The following is a 21255-nucleotide window of genomic DNA, read 5'->3' on the forward strand; positions in this document are numbered from 1 at the left end:
ATCTCCAAACTTTTTAAACAAACGGTCGGATTGCGGTCCTTCAGACTTTAGGGGTCGGACTCTGGCAAGTGGGAGAAGAAGATTTATTGGCATCAGTGGGAGTAAACAAGGCTCCATCTTCGGTAGTAGTGCCCCATCATTGGTGTCAGTGGGAGGATAATTACCCCGTAGTTGGTGTCATTGGGAGAAATGTTGCCCCATTATTAGTGTCAGTAGGAGAAACAGTCCCCCATTGTTGGGGTCATTGGGAGGAATTATGTCCCATTGCTGGAGTCAGTGGATGGAATAGTGCCCAAAGGGCCAGATAAAGGCAACCAAAGGGCCGCATTTTGCCCCCAGGTCGCAGTTTGCAGACTATGAATTACTACATTTTCATTATGATAGATTTCATGAAGAAATAACACAATAATAGAATGGTGAGTACATTGAGAGAACTGTTACAAGTGAAGAGTGGAGCGCTTGCCAAAATAAATTGGGGAAGGGATACAAGGATTGATTCAGACTTTAGGTTTTATTTGTTACAATAAAAGGGACTATCAACTGCCAATGGGGGTTATTTACTAAAACTGGAGAGTGCAAAATCTGGTGCAGTTCGGCATAGAAACCAATTAAGTTTCCAGGTTTTACTGCCAAAGCTTAACTGAACAAGCTGAGGTTAGAAGCTGATAGTTTACTATGCACATTTGCTCCAGATTCTATGTTCTCCAGTTTTAGTAAATCCCCCCTAATGTGTTTTGCAGATTATACACAAATCCCAATTAATCCAGATTTAAGTTTATTGTGCAGGATTGTAACATCAAACTCAGGGGTTCAAGTTAGGGGTTATTGAGCAACCTTAAAATTAGTCTATAAGGAATTAAAATCCAGGATTAACCAACTGTCTAGGTGTACGTATGAATGTCAGTTAGGGACCTTAGATTGTACACCCCTTGAGGGTTAGGGACTGATGTGAATGTACAATATATATATGTAAAGCGCTGCGTAAATTGGCGGTGCTATATAAGTACCTGAAATAAATTGTCCAGATTGTGTCTGTACAATAAATCCATGCCATGGCAAAGGGAGATTGTATATGACTCCTCGAAACGCGTTAGCTGTCAACTCTTTATAGACCATTTTATTGTGACAGATAAAGATTCCTATCTGAACCAATGGCATGCTCATCCTGTCTATTCAAGCTGAGGCTCCCAAGAACCCTAATGGGGCTTCATTGGGCAATAGACAGCTGCTACACTATCACACGATTAAATTTAAGCAAAACTTCCACCAAGCTTTGGGTCCGATGCACCACCACTCCAATTCAGCAAAAAAAAAAAAAAACACGACAGAGGTTCCAACCATTGATTGTGTTACTAAAAGTGCTGTTTGAGTCCCTAGTGCAAACATGTTGCTCCCTACCTGTTAATAAAGGACGTGAAGGTAAATTTAAGCAACTGGACTGCCAACAGCAAAAAAAAAAAAAAGACAAAAAAAGGATTAAACTAATGCCCATTCCTTCTGAACTTAAGGGAAAACATTTGCTGGAGTTCATCTTTCATGAGAGAAATTTGTGGAATGCCATTGCTGACATTTGAATGGGCTGCTGTGCATGCAAGGAAAAAGTGTGTGCACCTTTTGCGAAACGCTTGCGCACAGAAACCACATGGTCTTTTTGACCATGTGGTTCCTGCACCCGCAATCGTGCTGCAGGATGAGAATGAATGGCACCCCATGTCTTGCAAGAGAAGCGAAACCAACCCGCAGAGTGCGGGCTAGTGTGAACTTAGCCTCAGTGAATCTCCCCCAGAAAGTCATGAAACCAGAGAGCCAGCATGACAGCCAAGCAAACAGATTCAAATTTACCGCTCACTAATTACAACTTATATTTCTTTCATGACAGGTTTCCTTTAATACAAATCATGAATTAAAAACATGAATAGTTTGCCTTAAATAATGACAAGAGAGCAGAATTTCCAAGTGCATCCCATGATGATTGTAATTCAGCGTTAGTTACTGTCAGGACTAGATACCCGACCCATGAATATAATAGCGTTGATTGCGACTTCTCGAATGAACACCAAGAAGGGCCTGTTGGCTTTGAAAATTATCCGTTTCGGTGGGAACGAGCGTCCTGTTACAACCACAGCTGACGAGGCTGCCGCTTCACTGCCTTCCTCATTGACCTGGATAATGAAAGATATGCCTTCGTAAACAAAACTACAGAGGTAATGGGTAATCCTGAAATTATGGAAGCAACATGGAATGGGCCTAAAATGATAAGATTTTACAGTATAGCAGACAGTGTTGGACATACACAGCAAAAGGGCTCTTCTGGGGGAGGACGGAATTTATAGCTCTACCACATTTATTTTAATGCCCAGGTACAATTACATATATATATATATATATATATATATATATATACACACACACACACATACACTGTAAATTTTTCTATGCCTGAACACCCTCATAGCCAGTATGCAAATGAGGCCAAATATTGGACATCCCTATCACCTGCCAAAATGGTATCGAGGAAGTTCACAGTGCTGGTTAAAGCAGAGCTCCACCCAAAAGGGGAAGTTCTTCTTTAAAGACTGGTCCCCCGCTCCCTAATAAGGATTGGCATCTTTGGGGAGCGGGTACCCAAAATTGACAGGTACCCACTCCCATATCCATTGCAATGACCTAGGCAATCGGAAGCGGAAGTTTTCCTACCCCCTCCCTCCCCGTAATCTTCTGGGACATTGCGGGGATGGGGTTAGCCACGTGACCTGATGGCGTAACGCGTAGGGGAGGGGCTCTGAATTTGCAACGCTCAATGGGAAAAGTGAGAGAGGTACCGGCAGGATTGCATGAAAGAACTGCTAGCGGTACTTGAAGCACTTTGACTATAGGAAGCGTATTAACATCTAACCACATGTGAGTGGAATACAGCTTATAAATAAATGCTTTTATAAAGGATAAAGCACTATGTTCTGATTATTTCTTATGGCATCTGAACCAGTGGAGATGGATCAATTGAGAAGTGAAAGGAATCCAGACCCTTAGGATAATAATCCCATCTACAGTCAGTCCATACAAGGGACAAAAGTTTTATATGACCTCAATTAATGGTTTGGTCATATATACAAGGTGAGAGCACAACTGGTGAAGGTGCATGAGTGATTGACATGCAAATACACCAGAGGTGAACTGAGTTACAGTTGTCTTGTACACTATTGCAAAGATCACAGACGGGACATTGACATTTGAGTAGATTTTTGGAAGATTTATATGAACTTTGAAGACATATATATATGTATTTATTTGTATTTAGTTTATTGGAGCGCAGCACAATTTGTTATTTAATTTGGAAATGCCCAAAGGTTTGCATATGGTTTTGTGTTTAAAGTAATAAGCGCTTACATCAAGAAATGCTTTATGGTATGCATCTGATACATATAAATCTGATCTTCCACCAGCAACAATTCCTGCCAGAGTAAAATAAAAAGAAAATATTATAATCCCGTCATTCTAACAATTTTAACAATTATTTCTGCTAGTCACTCTGGTTTTTTTTTTGTTTTTACCATCATATTGCATATAGAACTATCATATACAGGGCATACCTCACACTCCATATCAAACTGTGTAATTAGAATCCTTGTTACTCAAATGATGTGAAAAAGAAAATGGCAAGATAACTCCCACCATCATTAACTAGAAAGTAAATTAAGACTGTGGAATCTGGGTTAGAAAAATGAAAGCAGAATTCCAAGTTGCAAGGTACTTTAAATAGTTTGTTTGGGTCAAGCTGATCCAAAGAAATTATTTCCTTTACTAAACAATATGGCTGCTGTGTGTGCTGTAATATCATGTAGCATGTAGCAGCATTAGCCACATACAGTAAAGGGAAGAAGTATTTGATCCCCTGCTGATTTTGAATGTTTGCCCACTCACAAAGAAATCAGTCTAAAAATCGAATTGTAGGTGTAGTGTAACATTGAGAGACAGAATAGCAACAGAAAATTCTAAAGAAATACATGTCTAACAAATGATGCACTGATTTGCATGTTTATGAGGGAAATAAGTATTTGATCCCTTATCATTCAGCAGGATTTCTGGCTACCAGATGTCTTTCATACAGGTAACAAGCTGAGATTAGAAGCAGACTCTTAAAGGGAGTGCTGCTAATCTCATTTTGTTACCTGTCTAAAAGACACCTGTCAACAGGAGCAATCAAACAATCAGATTCCAAACTCTCCACCATGGCAAAGACCAAAGAGCTGTCCAAGGATGTCAGGGACAAGAATGTAGACCTACACAAGGCTGGACTGGGCTACCAAACTATCGCCAAGCAGCTTGGTGAGAAGGTGGCAACAGTTGGTACAATCATTCGCAAATGGAAGAAACACAAAACAACTGTCAGTCTCCCTAGGTCTGGTGCACCATGCAAGATCTCACCTCGTGGAGTGTCAATGATTATGAAAACAGTGAGGAATCATCCCAGAACTACACGTGAGGATCTTGTCAATGATCTCCAGGCAGCTGGGACCACAGTCACCAAGAAAACAATTGGTAACACACAGTGACCAGCAAGGTTCCTCTGCTCAAGAAAGCACATGTCCAGACCCGTCTGAAGTTTGCTACTGAACATCTGAATGATGCAGAAGAGGACTGATTGAAAGTGTTGTGGTCAGATAAGACCAAAATCGAGCTCTTTGGCATCAACTCAACTCACCGTGTTTGGAGGAGGAGGAATGCTGCCTATGACCCCAAGAACACCATCCCAATTGTCAAAGTGGTGGAAACATTCTGCTTTGGGGGTGTTTTTCTGCTAAGGGGACAGGACAACTGCACTGCATCAAAGGGACGATGGACGGGGCAATGTACCGTCAAATCTTGGGTGAGAACCTTCTTCCCTCAGCCAGGGCATTGAAAATGGGTTGTGGATGGGTGTTCCAGCATGACAATGACCCAAAACAACCAAGGCAACAAAGGAGTGGCTCAAGAAGAAGCACATTAAGGTCCTGGAGTGGCCTAGCCAGTCTCCAGACCTTAATCCGATTGAAAATCAGTGGAGGGAGCTGAAAGTTTGAGTTGCCAAATGCGAGCCACCAAACCTTAATGACTTGGAGAGGATCTGCCAAGAGGAGTGGGCCAAAATCCCTCCTGAGATGTGTGCAAACCTGGTGGCCAACTACAGGAAACGTCTGACCTCTGTGATTGCCAACAAGGGATTTGCCACCACGTAATAAGTCATGGTTTGTGAAGGGGATCAAATACTTCCTTCACTGTACAGTAACCAGCACTGTGTTCCGGCAACAATATGGTCAGGTAATACAAGGTTCTCTCTGAATTAGAGTAGAGGCAGCTGGATGATCTCATGACTTCCAGCTTGGCCAATCATTGGAAGCCTTGTATTCATTGATGAAAATACAAGGCTTCTTCTGACGGCGGAGAAGCACTCAGCCTAAAACTCTTTATTTTCAGCTGCGGCACAGCTGAGAGGCTGGGCCAAGTGCTGGTCCAGGCTTCTGGGTGGATCCCTACCATATGGTCAGGATCTTTTCAGACTCTGGACCGGCTCTGTGACATCAGCCGACAGTGGGCTTTAGCCCTCTGTTGGCTGAAAACGGGTCACAGGAGTGCAGAACAAGCTGCACTCCTGTGAGCTACACGAGTATAGCCAAAATAGCTTTGGCGATACTTCTCCTTTAAGGTAAAAAAATCGTGCGACTTTAGAACCACTTTTAGCTGTCAGAAATCAACACCAAACTGTGTGATGCTATATCATGACTTGTTCCTATAGTAGGCACGTCTTCATGAATAATGGTTTACCTGACAAATGCTTGCCTTATTTTCTGTATGTGACAAGTGAAAATAAAGGAAAAAGTAACTAACCTGGAAGCTTTGCAGAATGTGGGTTAAACAAGTCTTTCAGGCCCATTTTTTCCAGATTTTGTTTTAAACTGATTGAATCCTCAATTCGAAATCTGGGAACATAGACATTCAAATGAATTTCCTGCATATTGTCCAGCCACTCTGATAGCTTCTCCAGGGAAAGGCTTTGTTCCACTGTTTCTAGCAGGGTTCCTTCTGAGGGCAGCACTAACGCCATTGTGATGTCATCACCTTTATAGGGCATTTCAAGGACCTCAACAGAATCCTTTATATAGTTACCATAGCGGAACCTATCATCCTGATACATCATTGGGACCTCAGAGGGCTTTGTTTTCTCTGGTACATGAAATTCTTCCATGAAAGTATTTCTTGGATCAAACTTTGATTTCCACAATCCCTGTAGGTGATCACATTGATTAGCTGAAGCTTTTATTATATAAATATATAGCTGTATATTGTAAGATACTCAATAAACCTCATTCATAGTTGCTAACATTGAAAAAATAGTTTCAAGGGACATAAACACTCTATTCACAGTTTGCAGTACAGCATGGGAAACTGCATGAACAATGCACAGCAGGATCTGGGCGATTATAGACAGCAACACTGCACATATCTCTCTGATTTCTTCCAGAAGTTTTAATCTAGCTTATTTACTATAAAGGCAAAGATTTAACTGTGAATTTTGTAGTTAGTTTAATTACACACAAAATACACAAGTGGGCTAAGCTAGTGTCTAGCTATAGTCTAGAAAAGTGTGGTGAGCAACAATTTCATATTTCTTTATTTACTAAACTGAATGATACATTTTTGTCATAAATAGATCCTTAAAATATTAATTAAAAACAATTATTTACTAGGTTAATATGCTATGAATAACGAAATATCAAACTAACACTGAAAAACACAGGGATTTTATTATGAACTGTATGCCTGGGCAAAATAAAATAACATTTTCAGTACCTTTCTGCAAGACATACACATTCCTCAATCTTTACTGCAAGTACACAATAATATCCATTGATCCTGCCAGAAATTCAAAGACCTCCTAACCTCCTTTACATATTGCCCCAAAATTGCACTCAAATCCCAAGCAGTGTTATGAACCATGCACAGTGCTTCTCTGGGACTACAAAAGAGAATACTACTCCTCCTCAGCAAGTGATAGTTAAGCAGTTCTGAATCAAAAAAGAAAAGCTTAGCAGTCATGATCCAATGGGACCTTGCCCTGTTTCTCCCAAGACACTGCTGCCTAGTTGGATATGTTTTTCGGCATGACTTGAACTCTTTCTTTAAACAGGACATCTCTTCTAACCAAATATTTTAGGCAAACTGAACAGGAATAAAAAACCAAACAACCCTTCTCCATAGGATCCATATTATATCTTCTCACTTTGAAATAGATGGCATTCACCAGCACTAGGATTGTGTCTGTTGTGATGGCTCCTTCTGGGATTACGTCCATGATTCGCTTCTCTGTTTTATTGGCAACCCAGTTATTGATAATTTGCCGGGATTCTTCAGCTTTCTCCTGAAGACACAAACAATGAGAACAAAAATACAAAAACAAAGGATAGATCATTTAACAATGAAACCGTTCCATGTATATAGTATTCCAACCTACTTCCATGCAAAATGAGTAAACAAGGCTGACCAAACCATCCTTTGTATCCATTTTTACATGATCTTCGTTTTACATGCTTGTTTTACATCGTTTTCCTGTGTCACCGTCTCCTGCTCACAGCAATATGCTCCAACCTTTTTTCCATACCTCCACCATTCTATCCTGGCCTGTTAACCACATTCTTCAGCTGCTCTGCCTCTTTCTCCTATACTGCCCTGCTCCCATTTCCTATACCTACCCTGGCTCTTCCTCCTAGTATTTCTGACTCTGTAAGAACAAACAGCATAGGTTACAGATTAAAGCAAGGCATATTTAGGAAGGTAGTGAATGGCAGTTGTAGAGGGATCCACGGCCTCTACTTACCCTCCTAACTTGGCCCTGCCATCCCTAGCCTAGTTTGTTCCTTATTCTTACATTTCCCTGACCCTGGTACTTGCTCTCTTCTTACACCAGCCCTGGTCTCTTTACCCATGTCTGTGTTTCCACCTTCTACACCTACTTTCTTATACTTACCTTGCTAGCACATTCTATATTAGCACTGCACCCATCAGCTACAGTGCTCCAATCTCACCTCCTAACCTACCTGCTCCGACAATACCACTTTTATATCACTGGATACATTTAGCCTGTTCCTGTTTTCCTTTTGTAACTACAATGATAGCATACCTAGTAGGCCCAAGCTAGTACATAAATGGGATAGTGCAGGGGTGGACTGACAACTCATGGGGCCCCCGGGAAATAGGGGATCATGGGGCCCGTGTCCTTGCCTAAACTCAATAAAGCCTATGAAAAAGGTACCAGGGGCATCTCATGGGGCCCCCTACTGACCCCGGGCCCTCGGGCAGTGCCCGAGTTTCCAAATGGTCAGTCCGCCCCTGGGATAGTGTAATTCCAAGGACCAGGGATTTATACTATCTTTACCTATTAATGTTAGTTAACATAGCATTAAATAGCATTTTTCATGCTCCCATTCTATTTGTGTGATAGAAATACTAGCGCAGGGTTTCTCAACCAGGGTTTCCTGGAACCCTCCAGAGATTGCTAATGGTTTCTCAGACAATAAACAATTTCTGCCTCTCAGATAGCTAAAAAGACCAATGGTGTCATTGGGAATTTATCTGTAAGATGGGAATTCTTCCCAATGACCACAAATGTAGAGAGCATTCTTCACACTGACCGCCACGCTAAAGTACCGTGAGCTGTAAATTTGATAGTTATTAGCAGGGGTTCCCTGAGACCAAAAGTTATTTCAAGGGTTCCTCCATGTTAGAAAAGTTTAAAAAGACTGTACTAAAAGGATAAGGGTGTAAATAACTATGTTTATTGTGTACTCATAAGCCCATTACTTCCTCTTAGAACCATGCTATGTCTTTTTTTGTATTGAGATAGTCCTCACAATAAAATACCTTGGGACACAGCCTAAGACCCAAGTACGCATTACTAAGGAATAGTAAGTATACATCACTAAGGAAAGGACAGATTGGTAGTGGCATGTAAACTGAACAAAACCTGTAAATCTGGCATTATGGGGGTTGGAGGGAAGAAAGTGGAAGGAAACAAAACACATCTTCCTACAATAGTTAAAAAAAAAAGTAGAAAACTCTTTGCAGTGAATAGACTCAACTAAATGTGGACTTTTTTTTTGGAGGGTGTCCCTCTCCTATTTAATGGTGTAACATTAGCACATAGTGATGTTGTAGGTGTATCCAGCAATATGTGGGAATGGAAGAAGTATCCCAGCACCAAATATTTAACACACATTAAGAGATGGATCCAAACTCACCTTGAAGTTTAGAGGCCACAGCTTGGCTCCATACACTGCCTCACTAATCTCTTGATAGGTTTCATTAAAGGTCAGAGACTTCTCTCCAAAGAGACGGTTAGTTGAGGTCAGTTCTGATGATTTGTTAGCTTTCCTATACAATCGACAATTCAGTTTTGCAAAGAAGAAGTGGATTTGATCAGATGCCTTGGTGGAAACTTGGTCAAAGTGGAAGACCTTCAACAGAGATATGTTATCAGTATGGACGCTAACTGGCTATGTATAAAATATTCACATTGTATTCACACGTGCGGTAAATTCCGTGTGTATATATATATATATGTGTGTGTGTGTGTGTTATTTTGCAGTTCCAGGTAGGGGGCACGCTCGCTCCCTACCCGCACCGCCATTCGTGGCCTTGGCTGTCAATCACTAGGTTCTGGCCGGCGATTTCTTGCCAGCACCATTGATTGCCAAGTATCTTACGGGGGAGAGACCCAGATCACACAGATCTCTCCGCAGCATACTGCTTTGTATGACTCTGCATAGCAGTGGAAAGCACTCACACAGCACACAGTTAAACCTTTGATCACCCCACGTTAACCCCTTCCTGTCCAGTGAAATAAGTACAGTGTCAGTCCTTTTTATTAGCACTGATCACTGTATTGGAGTCACTGGGGTTGTCCGTGACACCAAGTCAGTTCCCCCCCCAGTGTCAGAATGCCCGCTGCAGTCCTGCTATAAGTTGCTGATCACCGCCATTACTAGTAAAAAAAATAAATATATAAAAAATTCCAGTATATATACCGCCATTTGTAAACACTATAACTTTCATGTAAGCCAATTAATTTACACATATTGGAATCTTTTTTAGCAAACACATGTAGCAGAAAACATTTTGGCCTAAATTTATTACATTTTATTTTTTACTGGACATGTTTAATAGCAAAAAGTCAAAAATATTGTTTTTTTTCTCAAAATTGTTGGTCTTTTTTTATTTATAGTGCAAAAAATAAAAACCGCACAGGCAATCAAATACCACCAAAAGAAAGTTCTATTTGTTGAGAAAAAAAAAAAGGACATAAATTTAATTTGGGTGCAGCGCTGCAGGACCGCGCATTTGTCAATTAAATTAACGCAGCGCCATATCGTAAAAAATTATCTGGTCACGAGGAGGGGGGGGGGGTAAAGCCTCAGGAGGGCAAGTGGTTAAATAGTATTTGTTGACTTAACACTACTTGAACTACTTGATTAAACAAAAACAAAAACTGACCAAGCCACAACATACTACGTAATGTTATACTGAAGTAATAAATTCTGACTTTAAGAGGTTAAATTTGATCAGGTGAAAGAAATTTAGGCTGTTAGGATATAAGTCTTTGGTGAAACTGTTTGGAACTTTTTAAATCCTTATTTGTTCCAATCTTTTGAACACTAAGGCTGGCCATACATTATACAATTTTCTTGAGATTTTTGCTTTAGATTTACCAAAAACCATATAATATGAAGTCAAACCTAAACAACACTTTCAATTGTATCCAATTAGGCAGGCCCTTGCACTACATAGTTGAAGGTGAATATAAAGGAAATTGGGCAGAAATTGGACAGAAAATTGTATAGCGTATGGCCAGCCTTAGCTATAATACCAGGCATTAACACAATAGAAGCCAAATTCATTCATTCTCTATTTGACGGGTGAATTTGCAATTTCCAGTTAAAACATTTAGCCCTCACCAACATGCTAATTTCAAGGTTTTGGTTCCATTTCCTGGCAGTTTAGTCTTGTTTTGCAATCAAAAGCTAGTTGGAGGTGATTGACAAAAATTGCTCATGTTTATGTCCAATATAATATCTTAAACAGGCCATACATTAAAACATTATCGGTATTTCTACATAGATGTGGAAAAAGGAAAGTGTTAGCACTAGAACTCGTGAAGTCCTTATTTATTTATTTTTTATTCAGAATTGCATCTTATAAAAAGCCAATGTATTTCAGGGGTTAAAAGGATCCCCTCTCATCAGGGCTACAAATAACAAATGAAAGGTTGCAATCGGTATTCAATATTGATCAGTGTGCATACTGTATAGAATGTCGATTGCGAATATGTTAAAGAATTACAACACATAGGAATAGACTATACCCATATGTTATTATGTATGAGTGGTAATATAGTAATTTTTTAAATCAGGAAAAATTAACTTAAAAAAAAAAATGTCCTCCTTGGAGTCTCCACTATATGTGCTCCCACATTGTACTCCAAGTCTTTGTGCAGCTGCTCAAAACGTTGTGCCCACAGCCAGCACAGAGGGGGAACCCACAAATGAAAATCCATACCTCTTCTTCCTCCACAGCAGGAGCCACTGTCAACCACTGAGGAGGAGAAGGGTGGCTTATAGCTAGGACATCCTCATCACAGGAGTGAGTTCTCAAACCCCCACGTGTGGTTCACCGTTTTCTCCATCGCATCATTGCTGAGCTTAGTGGTAACTGACAGGGGGAGAGAAAGCACATGCAAGGGGGGTTGCTACAGAGAAAGATATCACATCTCTGATGGTGGGGATGAGCAGTAAAAGGGAGGGATCATCTTTCCAATGTCCCAGAAACAAGGTTTGACATTGGGTGCCATCTCTGGGAATTTTTCAGCCAGGCTTCTGGAGGTACATAAAGTGCCTGTAACTATAGCAAGAGATTATCCAACTTTGGTCAAAGCTGCACAGTTTGTTTTTGTTGCACAAATGCCCCCTATCTGCATAGGCAGTTTTTTGGTAAAGGTGCACTAACCCTTTATAAGCTCTGAATACCGGATGGACTCTGTTACACACTTAAACTAAGATGGTGCACTGCAACACATTTTTACTCACCTGCATGAGCTCCTTTAATGTGTTGTCACAAGACCCAAGCTTGGCCATGGTGAAAGCCTGTGAGATACTAAGAGGTGATATAAACAGGTTCTCAGAGTTGGACTTGGAGTCAGCCAGGACTTTAAAAAAGTCTATGGCAAACCTGGAGTTTGCTTTGGAAAGTTCCCAGACTCTGGGATTGGTACCTTCAGGAATCTTCTCTGGGGGAGAGGCCTCCTTCTGCTTCTCCTCTCCTTCTGACACTTCCTTCCGATAGATGCATATAGGATTCAAAGGGATGTCTTTGGGTTTGGCAATGCAGATGTCTGGATATTGGGTGTGGGAGGCAGACAAGCCCACCAGGGAAAACAGCAATACTGGTAGAAAATACATATCTAAGAGAAGAGAATCTGGTCAGAAACATAAATCAAGAAGACAGTAAGATCGCGGCATGATGGGCAGTTCTAATAGCAATAATCCATATTAAAGTGAATCTTGCATGATAAAAAAAAATGTGTTCTAACAGCAGACCAGTCATCTCATTCAGCATTGTTGTAAAATTGTATGAAAGGGAAAAAAAATACACAATTTATATAGAAACATAGAAGAGAAACAACAGGAAAATACCAAGTGGTCCATCCACTTATCTTTTTGATGAGATAGCGCTGTGTGTCCTCTCTTTCAACTATATACAGTACTTGTTGCAAGCACAGTTGAGTTGGGATGCAAACTTTCTGAAGTTTGTACCCAAAAGGGTTAGCCATGAAAAGAAAATTCCTTACTTCTTCTTGTCTACATGTTGCACTACCCTTTTTCCTTTAGTACACCTTTGTTAAAAAAAAAAAATGAAAGGAAAGGAAAAGAGAACTTCCTCCACATCAATCAGTCAATGGTGGATGTCATAGTTGGCACATGGTTGTGGGTGTGAATATTGCCACCCATCTAGGTGCAGCCATACAATTCAGTTCAAATACTTCTGTACTCATCATTTCAACAACAATAATGCAAGTACACACTAATTAAATGTGCTCGCCAAATCTTTGTCCCTCAGACCATTTTAGTGCCCCAGTTGTAAAAGAGAAGCCATTGACACGCAGGGTTATAAGTGCCTTGACAATTTTTTGAATAGAACTTAGATAGCATTCATAAAACTTAAATTAGTTTAAATTACACATTTAAGTTAATTTTTTTTTAGAAACGTGATTATGACAGATCTGTTATACGAAAAAAAAAATGATGAAAGTGGAATTCCTCTGCCGTTATGTGTTTTTTTCTTGGATTGGTTCTTCAACCATAAAGTAATAAAATCAATGTGCTGAATATAACATTTCCAGTAACTGTACCATAAGTTTGACATTAACTAGCACAATAATGTTTTAATTTGTAGACCTACAATTAGTAGTGAAAACAATTAAGCTCCTTTCACACAGCCATTCCGATAAGGTCTGTCAGTTTTTCAGATAGACCTGATCGGAACATCCATTCATCCCTATGGACAGGCTATGTAAACTTCCAGGTCCAGAAGCTCCATTCATCCCTATGGACAGGCTGTGTAAACCTCCAGGTCCAGAAGATCCATTCATCCTTATGGACAGGTTGTGTAAACCTCCAGGTCCAGAAGATCCATTCATCCTTATGGACAGGCTGTGTAAACCTCCAGGTCCAGAAGATCCATTCATCCTTATGGACAGGCTGTGTAAACCTCCAGGTCCAGAAGATCCATTCATCCTTATGGACAGGCTGTGTAAACCTCCAGGTCCGAAGATCCATTCATCCCTATGGACAGGCTGTGTAAACCTCCAGGTCTGCTAAAAAGAAAACTAAAGGGGAACCATCCTCTTCTGTTTAGGTGGAGTGGATTGGAGGTAGTTGGGTGTAAATGGACTGCAGAGTCAGTTCAGTCCCGGCCACCCATGGAGCAGACCAGGCTCTCTCTGCAGAAACTGAGCAAACACAAATGTGCCATCTGCCCGCTCTGCTTTGATCAGCAGGGTATCTGTGAGCTGATCCCCTGCTGATCGGAACAGAATCTGCCAAGTGTGAAAGGGGCCTTAGTCATTATGAAATATTCTTTTATATAAAATTCCATACACTTAAGAAATTGACTTACTAATCAATGAAAATGTAATGTAGAATAAATATTTACATATTTTATTTTAATATTTATGTTCTACAGTGCTACAAACAGTGTGATATTAAAGTAGAATTTTACACAACAATTTGATTAAGAAAAAATAAATAAAATAAAGGAACATACATTCCACACTAATAATTATGCTACCAAAGTTAGTGCGTGCTGTAAATTGACTTCAGCATTGTTCCTGTTTCTTCCTGCTGGAGGCTGCCATTTTGCTGAAGCCTAGAGCCCGAGAAGCAGTAAATCAAATGCAAAAGAGGCCAGTCTGAAGTACTCTACCAGGACTTTTTTTTCTGACTAAAGTTCCAGTTTTACTGAGAGAAATATGAGGGCTGCCATTGCTGACCTCCTCCTGAAAATGTTAGATGCATGGCTGTTATCCTAGCCCACTGTCACAAAATACATGAATTGGTGCCAGGCAATTTTAAAATATTTATTTCCGGTAGAGGAAATGGATGTATTGTGCACAACAGTTCAATTATCTTAAAGTGTGACAAATTGTTTGAGCAGAAAAGATTGTTAATATTAAACAAAGTTAATTTGTATGAAAGATGGTGTGTAGAAAAGACGTCTCCCAAATATGGCTGGCCTTATGCATTAAGGAATGAATCAGTTACGTACAATAAAGTACTGTGAAGTAAATGTGCAATACCACATCGTGCAGCAACATGTATGCGTTTGTTACAGAGCCATTCATTTCAAATAGCTTATCCAATGCACTTGCGCTTCAACATATCACAAAATATGATGTGTGTTGATTGATTTTGAATATGTTTCTAATGAACGCAGCTGAACACAAGAAAACGGGTGTCTTGTGGTGTAGTGTGTTGTGGTGTGAACCAGTCTTAAGAATTCAGCATAGTTGCCAGGTGGATCAGATAAAGATAAATGTATTTCAGTGATTGTGCATCAAATAATAGGATTTTTCACTTACTGTAAAAAAAAAAAAAAAAAAATTATTGGAGTACGATAAGGGACACGGGATGCAGTAATTTGGGTACATAGGGTTATGCTGCTGCCTTTTGGAGACTGATCAAAAAAAAAAAAAAAAAAGCTGTAAAAGGCATCCCTAATATAACCCATCCCACTCATATCATACCTCAGCAGGGGCGGACTGACCATTTGGAAACTCGGGCACTGCCCGAGGGCCCGGGGTCAGTAGGGGGCCCCGTGAGATGCCCCTGGTACCTTTTCATAGGATTTTTTGAGTTTGGGCAAGGACACAGGGGCCCCATGATCCCCTATTGCCCGGAGGCCCCATGAGTTGTCAGTCCGCCCCTGTACCTCAGTTTTGTAGCAAGCAATAGGAGCAACTAATGACAGATGGGAACAGCCTGGATCTCCTAATGTACTCTATGAAAAGCATTTTTAGCGAAGTCAAAATCCTATTTTCTTAATCATGCATTAGGGAATGCAGGATGGAGTATTTCAGGTACACTGGGACATGCAAAAAGCAGTCAAACTAAGGGGTAAGCAAAACAGAAAGCCAACTAGTCTATGAAAATCCATAGATTAACAGCTCAATAAAGCTGCTTGAAAAACCTTAAAACAGAAGCTGGCATCAGTTGAGGCCTGAACATCAATCTTGTAAGTGCCACTTCACATATATGCAGATTGGATGCAGTTTGCAGCGCATCCAATGCGCATGACATGTGAAATAACATTGCTTCTGATGGTGCATGTTCACATACAGTATGTCCGGTGCACTAGCAGTACAGATTCAGTGCAAATTGAAAGAGTCCTATTCGATTTCTTAGCAGTGTGGTCCAGTTCAGGTGCGGATTACAAGCTATTGACTTCTATGTGAACTGTTACTAAACCACATGTCATCAGTTGTGACCTGAACCTGATGTAAACCTGACCTGAACCACTGAACTGAGTCAATTAGCTGTGAAACCTGAGCTTCAGTCTGCACCACACACGTGTGTATCTACACTAAAAATGTGGGTAAGAAGCAGACCTTCCACAGTGGAGCCCTTCAGAAATGACAGGGTCAGATGGTCTAAAGGGAGAAGTAACTGTTGACTTGAATAGTAGATACCACATCCAGACAGCGGTGTGAAATCTCCTTTGAATCATGTGAAGTACATGATAGGGTGGTTTCTGGTAGTCCCATGGGGGTTTATTTACTAAAGCTGGAGAGTCCAAAATCAGACTCCCTTCTGCATAGAAACCAGTCAGCTTCTAACCTCAGCTTGTTCAATGAAGCTTTGGCAATGAAACCTGGAAGCTGATTGGTTTCTATGCAGAAGGGAGTCTGATTTTGGACTCTCCAGCTTTAGTAAATAAACCCTATGGTGTCACTGGGGGACATACAGGGGGAGCAACATTAGCAACACCCAAGATTTGACCCTCAATGGTACTCAAGGCAAATTGTTGATCCAGACTTATCTGGAGAAAAGACAGGTTTTTGATATGAATTTTCCTAGCCATGCACCATGAGAAATACAGGAAACTGTATACTTTGCAAGAAGTTGATTTTTAAAAGTGTAGATATTACCAAATCAGACAATCCCCTAGCCCATCAGAACCTGGGCTTCAACAGCCAGTCAGTTAAATCCAATGCACAAAAAGCATAGTAAATAGGTCTTTGGGACAAAAGATTTGGATGATCTGGAAGGGCCCAAATAAAATCTCCCAGGAGTCTGACAAGGTCAAAGAACCAAATCTTCCTGGGCTAGTTCGGGGCAATGAGAATCACCGAAATGCCCTCCATCTTGATCCTGCAGATTATACAAGTACGGAATTAGAAAGGAGGATAGATATGTAGACTAGGTTGAACTGATTCTACAAAATCACCAGAGCATTCCTAGACTTGAAGACAAACCTACACAGCTGTTAAACCTAGAAGCTAGGAGGTCCACTTCCAACATCCCCCACCTGTGACAGATGTCTTGAAACACCTCGGGGTGAAGATACTCTTTTACAGAATCCAGGTTTTGACTACTAAGGAAGGCACCTGACAATTTTCCATGTCCAGGATGTGCTTTTCAGGCACGGCACATTGTTCCCAAGTCCAGAACTGACCTGCAAGACTTCTGGTTCCTTCCCAATTGTTGATGTAATCTACTGCTGTGGCATTGTTCAACCTAAGTATGGTCGAACGACCTTGCAACTGAGAGGTCCAGTGTTAAAGGACAACCAATTCACACTGAGCCCCAGATTAATCGGGATATGAGCCCTCTCCAAGCCTTGCATCAATAGGGTATTCAAGACTCCTCTCAAGCCTGACAAGCAGGCATCCATTGTGAGAAGCTTTCAAACCAATGGGAGGAAGAATTCTGAGTACAGCTCTAGATCTGTGATTCAACAGACCAAGCCTGATTTTCTGTGTCAAGCATGTGCAATGGCCCAGAGACTGAACCTGCTTGTCCAACACTGCTAGAATGTTGAGTTGCAACAGTCTGAAAGAAAATTAGGCAGAACGGCTTCCAAATGGGTCACTATTAAGTCCAAAATCCACATGAAAGTAGAAGGTTGGTTGGCTGTAGAGTCTGAACGTGGGAGGGAAGATTCCAGAAATTGACCTGTATATGAAAAACCTTGGGCAGGAACATATAAAAGGTCCAGACCCAGAAACTTGAAGAGATGAGACTGTTCCATCACTGATTTCTGTAGATTTTCCCTTTATGGGCCAATAGCTACAACTCCTTGAAAGAAGAGCAATGCCAGAGAGTTCCATCAAACTTTGCGGGGTGCTGGCAAGTTTGAGAACTTGAGGCAGGGTGGAGGCAGAGACTGAAATTCCAGCTTGTCATTCTAGATATATAAGTGAGGATTCACCCACAAGGGGTACTCAAAAAGCAACTCTAAAGCAGGAAGGCCTTTTTTCCATCTGTGATCAAGACACTGTAAGGAAGTAGGGAGCCCAATCAAACATCCAGAGGATTGTGGAGGTGGTGCATAGACAGAGGGGATAGCAGAAAGGCATTATGGCCTGTGCATGCACCAGAAAATAGCACACACAGTGAGAACTGGGAGGAAACTTGCAGAGAAGTAAGGCCATAAGGCTCATGCAACCACAGTAGAAGGTCGGTTAGAGCTCCAAATTATGCAACTGGCAGGTGCAACCAATAGTTTTGGCCAGAACCCCGCAAGTTAACCATGTGCTTAAAGAATTGGAGCAATTTAAGCATCATCAAGCTCCCCACACCCAAGGTCCAAAGCCCAAAATCACCACAGCTGAGGTCCTGTGAGGCCCTGCAGGTCTCACACTGGGGAAAGAGAGGCACAACATGTTGCTTCCACTAGTCTTTCCCCCTCTGGTGGGCACATTGCCTAAAGCGTCTTCAAGTACAGGATTCCATCAGAAGGATGCACTGCAGCCCTAGACCTGTAAAGTGCTCTGCAGTAGACTCATACATTACATACAGGTGTCTAGGAAGGCACCTTCAGCATAGCCCAGTGCTCGAGGACACATTACAAACTGGCTCCAAAAACAGTCCGGAGTACAGCTTTCACAGAAATTTCAAGGATCAGACAATCCGGAAAACTTCTATCACTGCAGCAAGTGGAGCAATTTGTTTGAGAGAAAAAAACATTTTTTGCTTCTTTTTCTTCTGAGGAGAGAAGTTGTCTGTTATTCTAGGACATTAGCATAAAACTAAGGCATGATGGTATTGGGAAGGATTATAAGTAATCTGTCCTTACAGTTTTGTCAGTGTTCAGTCTCTTAATGACAGCAGTGTAACCCACTGTACCTGAATTACTTCACCATGTATCCCTTAATGTACAATGTCTTTTTTTTTTGTGATGACCACAAGAAGCATTTCTTTGTCCATGAAAATTGGCACTTTTTCATCCAAGCATAAATCCAAGAGAGAATAATGGCTGCCATTGCTGATCTCTCCTAAAGATCTACTGGGTTGTCATGTTAATTTTTGCTTCAATATTCTAAATTGCTAATCCTGAACTAGTATTCTGTTAAGGACTTTTCTTGACCTTTCCCCATCTGCCCTCTATATTACTGACCCACTGGCTTCAGTACACTAAGCATAAAAACCATTGTGCCAACATAGGCCTCACATAATGTGTGTTTTTAAGAAATAAAAAGAATGTTGTAGGTCAGTGCTGCTATATGCTGAATAGGAATGATGGTCAAAAGAGTATTATATGCTTGATTCACTAAGCTCACACTAGCACAAGAATCTTTATTTTAGTCATGTGACTGTAATTTTTACATTTCATTTGACCCAAATAAAAATAGCTGTCACTTTATTGAAAATAGGTATTTGTATCTTGAGGTGTTAGCTGTGTGAACAGGGCCTATAACACAAGAAGCTCAATGTAAAACTGTTGTCGCAAGGATAAGATCTTATTTGCAGTCGCCCAACTGCACATTTCAGAACTCACAGCACTCATCTAGAAATAACTTGTTTTTTGATAAGGATCCTTATTGGTTTGTTAGTTTTGCAAATTGAGCCTAAAGGATTCTTCTGGATGGACATTTCCCTCCCTAGTTTTAAGAGTAAATCTACTGTTCTCAAGTAATGATGTTCTTACCTGCGTGAAGCTCTTTTCTTCAATGCTTCTCTTTGTACCACATGAGAGAAAACAGGTAGTACTGAATGTCTCACTCCCACAGGATCAAGAAGAACAAGGACACAGGGTGAAAGGTGGATGACCAGGCAGTTGAAATTGTAATCAAAGAGTTGCTTTGTTTGTAATAGGTGGGTCTTAACTTTAACTATCATGTTACTGTCAGGTAAAACCCTGATAAAGACACAAATACCTTCCTAAATGTATACCACTGTCTCTTTACCACACACTACAGTACTCAATTAACTAAAGCTGGTCCAAGACATTGAAGGGAAGTCAGACATATCCATGATCCAAATCCAGAAATGTATTTTCAAAGATCTCTACGTAAACATGCATGTCTGGATCACCAGTGTGCATTTTTATGGTAATTGTAAGGGGCACAGACAGAAATTCTAAATCAAGATCATCTCCAGCACGGAGAGAAGGCCCTCTGGTACCCAAGGCAAAGATGTCAAGGCGTGCCTCCACCCCAAAGCTGAGGAGGACAGTACTTGCAGTACTCCACACGTACAGTAGCCAGCACATAAATATCTACTAGATTTAAAGCTGCCACTTTTTCATCAATGAAAAGCTGAACGGGATGGAGGGATTAATGCTACATGGTTAAACTGGTGTGATTTTTTTTTTTCCATAAATTAGCACGTAGCCATGGTTTTTATTACACTATAACCAAAACATTTCCTTTTCATAAAAGGCACTAAAATGAGGTTTCTGTGATCTTTTTTAAGAAATGAAATAAGAGTCTTTAAAAACATTTTGATATGGCACTACAAGGCACAACATTATTACAGCGTGTTTATGAATGAAGCAAGCCAATAAAACAATATTTAAGCTAGTGATACTGAAAAATCTAATCAAATGTAGAATAGAAATAAAAATTATACAATTTAACTAGTCTGAGGTTCATTTACTTCCACCACACATACTGTCCAATTATCTGATGACATCCCAAGCATCACACATTTTGATTATCATGTACTGTACATACTATAAGGCAGGCCATAGATGATGCGATTTTCTTTCCTGCAACCATGGTTTGAAGGAAAGAAAATCACTCAACTAACTGTGTTGTTGGGGGGAATCCCTTCCATGACCTGTTGTGTTTTCCTGGAAGAGGGGGGCGTGGGGAGCCATCCCTGCCAGGAGAACACAATGACTATTGCTAGCGGCAACAGCAGCTGGCAATAATCGCATGTAAAAATCCAACATGATGGTTGTACCCAAGTGGGTCAAAGGATCGACTTGGGTACAATCAGCCTGCCCACAGATGGATTGAATCTCAGGCGGTCCCTGCTGAACCGGTCAAGATTTGAACCATCTATGCCTAACCTAATTGACAGATAATTTTGAACACAGTCACTCAGGACTATATAGAACATTGAGCCCCAATGCTGATACTACGTTTGTAGTGTACAGAGAAAAACATAGCTAAACATTTGCCTACACAGGATTATCATGTCCCATCGGACACTGACAGTGTAAACA

At 40.8% G+C, this 21255-nt stretch overlaps 1 protein-coding gene across 2 annotated transcripts; it reads right to left on the reverse strand.

Moving 5' to 3' along the window:
* Positions 1–492: 492 nt before the first annotated feature.
* SERPINC1 (serpin family C member 1) lies at positions 493–19837 on the reverse strand. 2 transcript variants are annotated; one of them, XM_089676342.1, is made up of 7 exons: positions 19732–19837; positions 12114–12487; positions 9273–9488; positions 7259–7396; positions 5866–6262; positions 3388–3452; positions 493–2162 (listed from the first exon to the last, which is right to left on the reverse strand). In XM_089676342.1, the coding sequence occupies exons 2-7, from the start codon at positions 12483–12485 to the stop codon at positions 1986–1988; spliced, it is 1365 nt and encodes a 454-aa protein (XP_089532468.1). In that variant the 5' UTR covers positions 12486–12487; positions 19732–19837; the 3' UTR covers positions 493–1985. The 2 variants fall into 2 exon arrangements, with proteins under 2 accessions (XP_089532468.1, XP_089532469.1); XM_089676343.1 differs by having other exon boundaries at positions 12114–12502; positions 19732–19809.
* Between the last annotated feature and the right edge of the window lie 1418 nt (positions 19838–21255).

The sequence above is a fragment of the Staurois parvus genome, unplaced genomic scaffold (assembly GCF_062004578.1).
Source record: "Staurois parvus isolate SC_StPar_1 unplaced genomic scaffold, SC_StPar_1.0 ptg000166l, whole genome shotgun sequence".
Lineage (NCBI taxonomy): Eukaryota > Metazoa > Chordata > Amphibia > Anura > Ranidae > Staurois > Staurois parvus.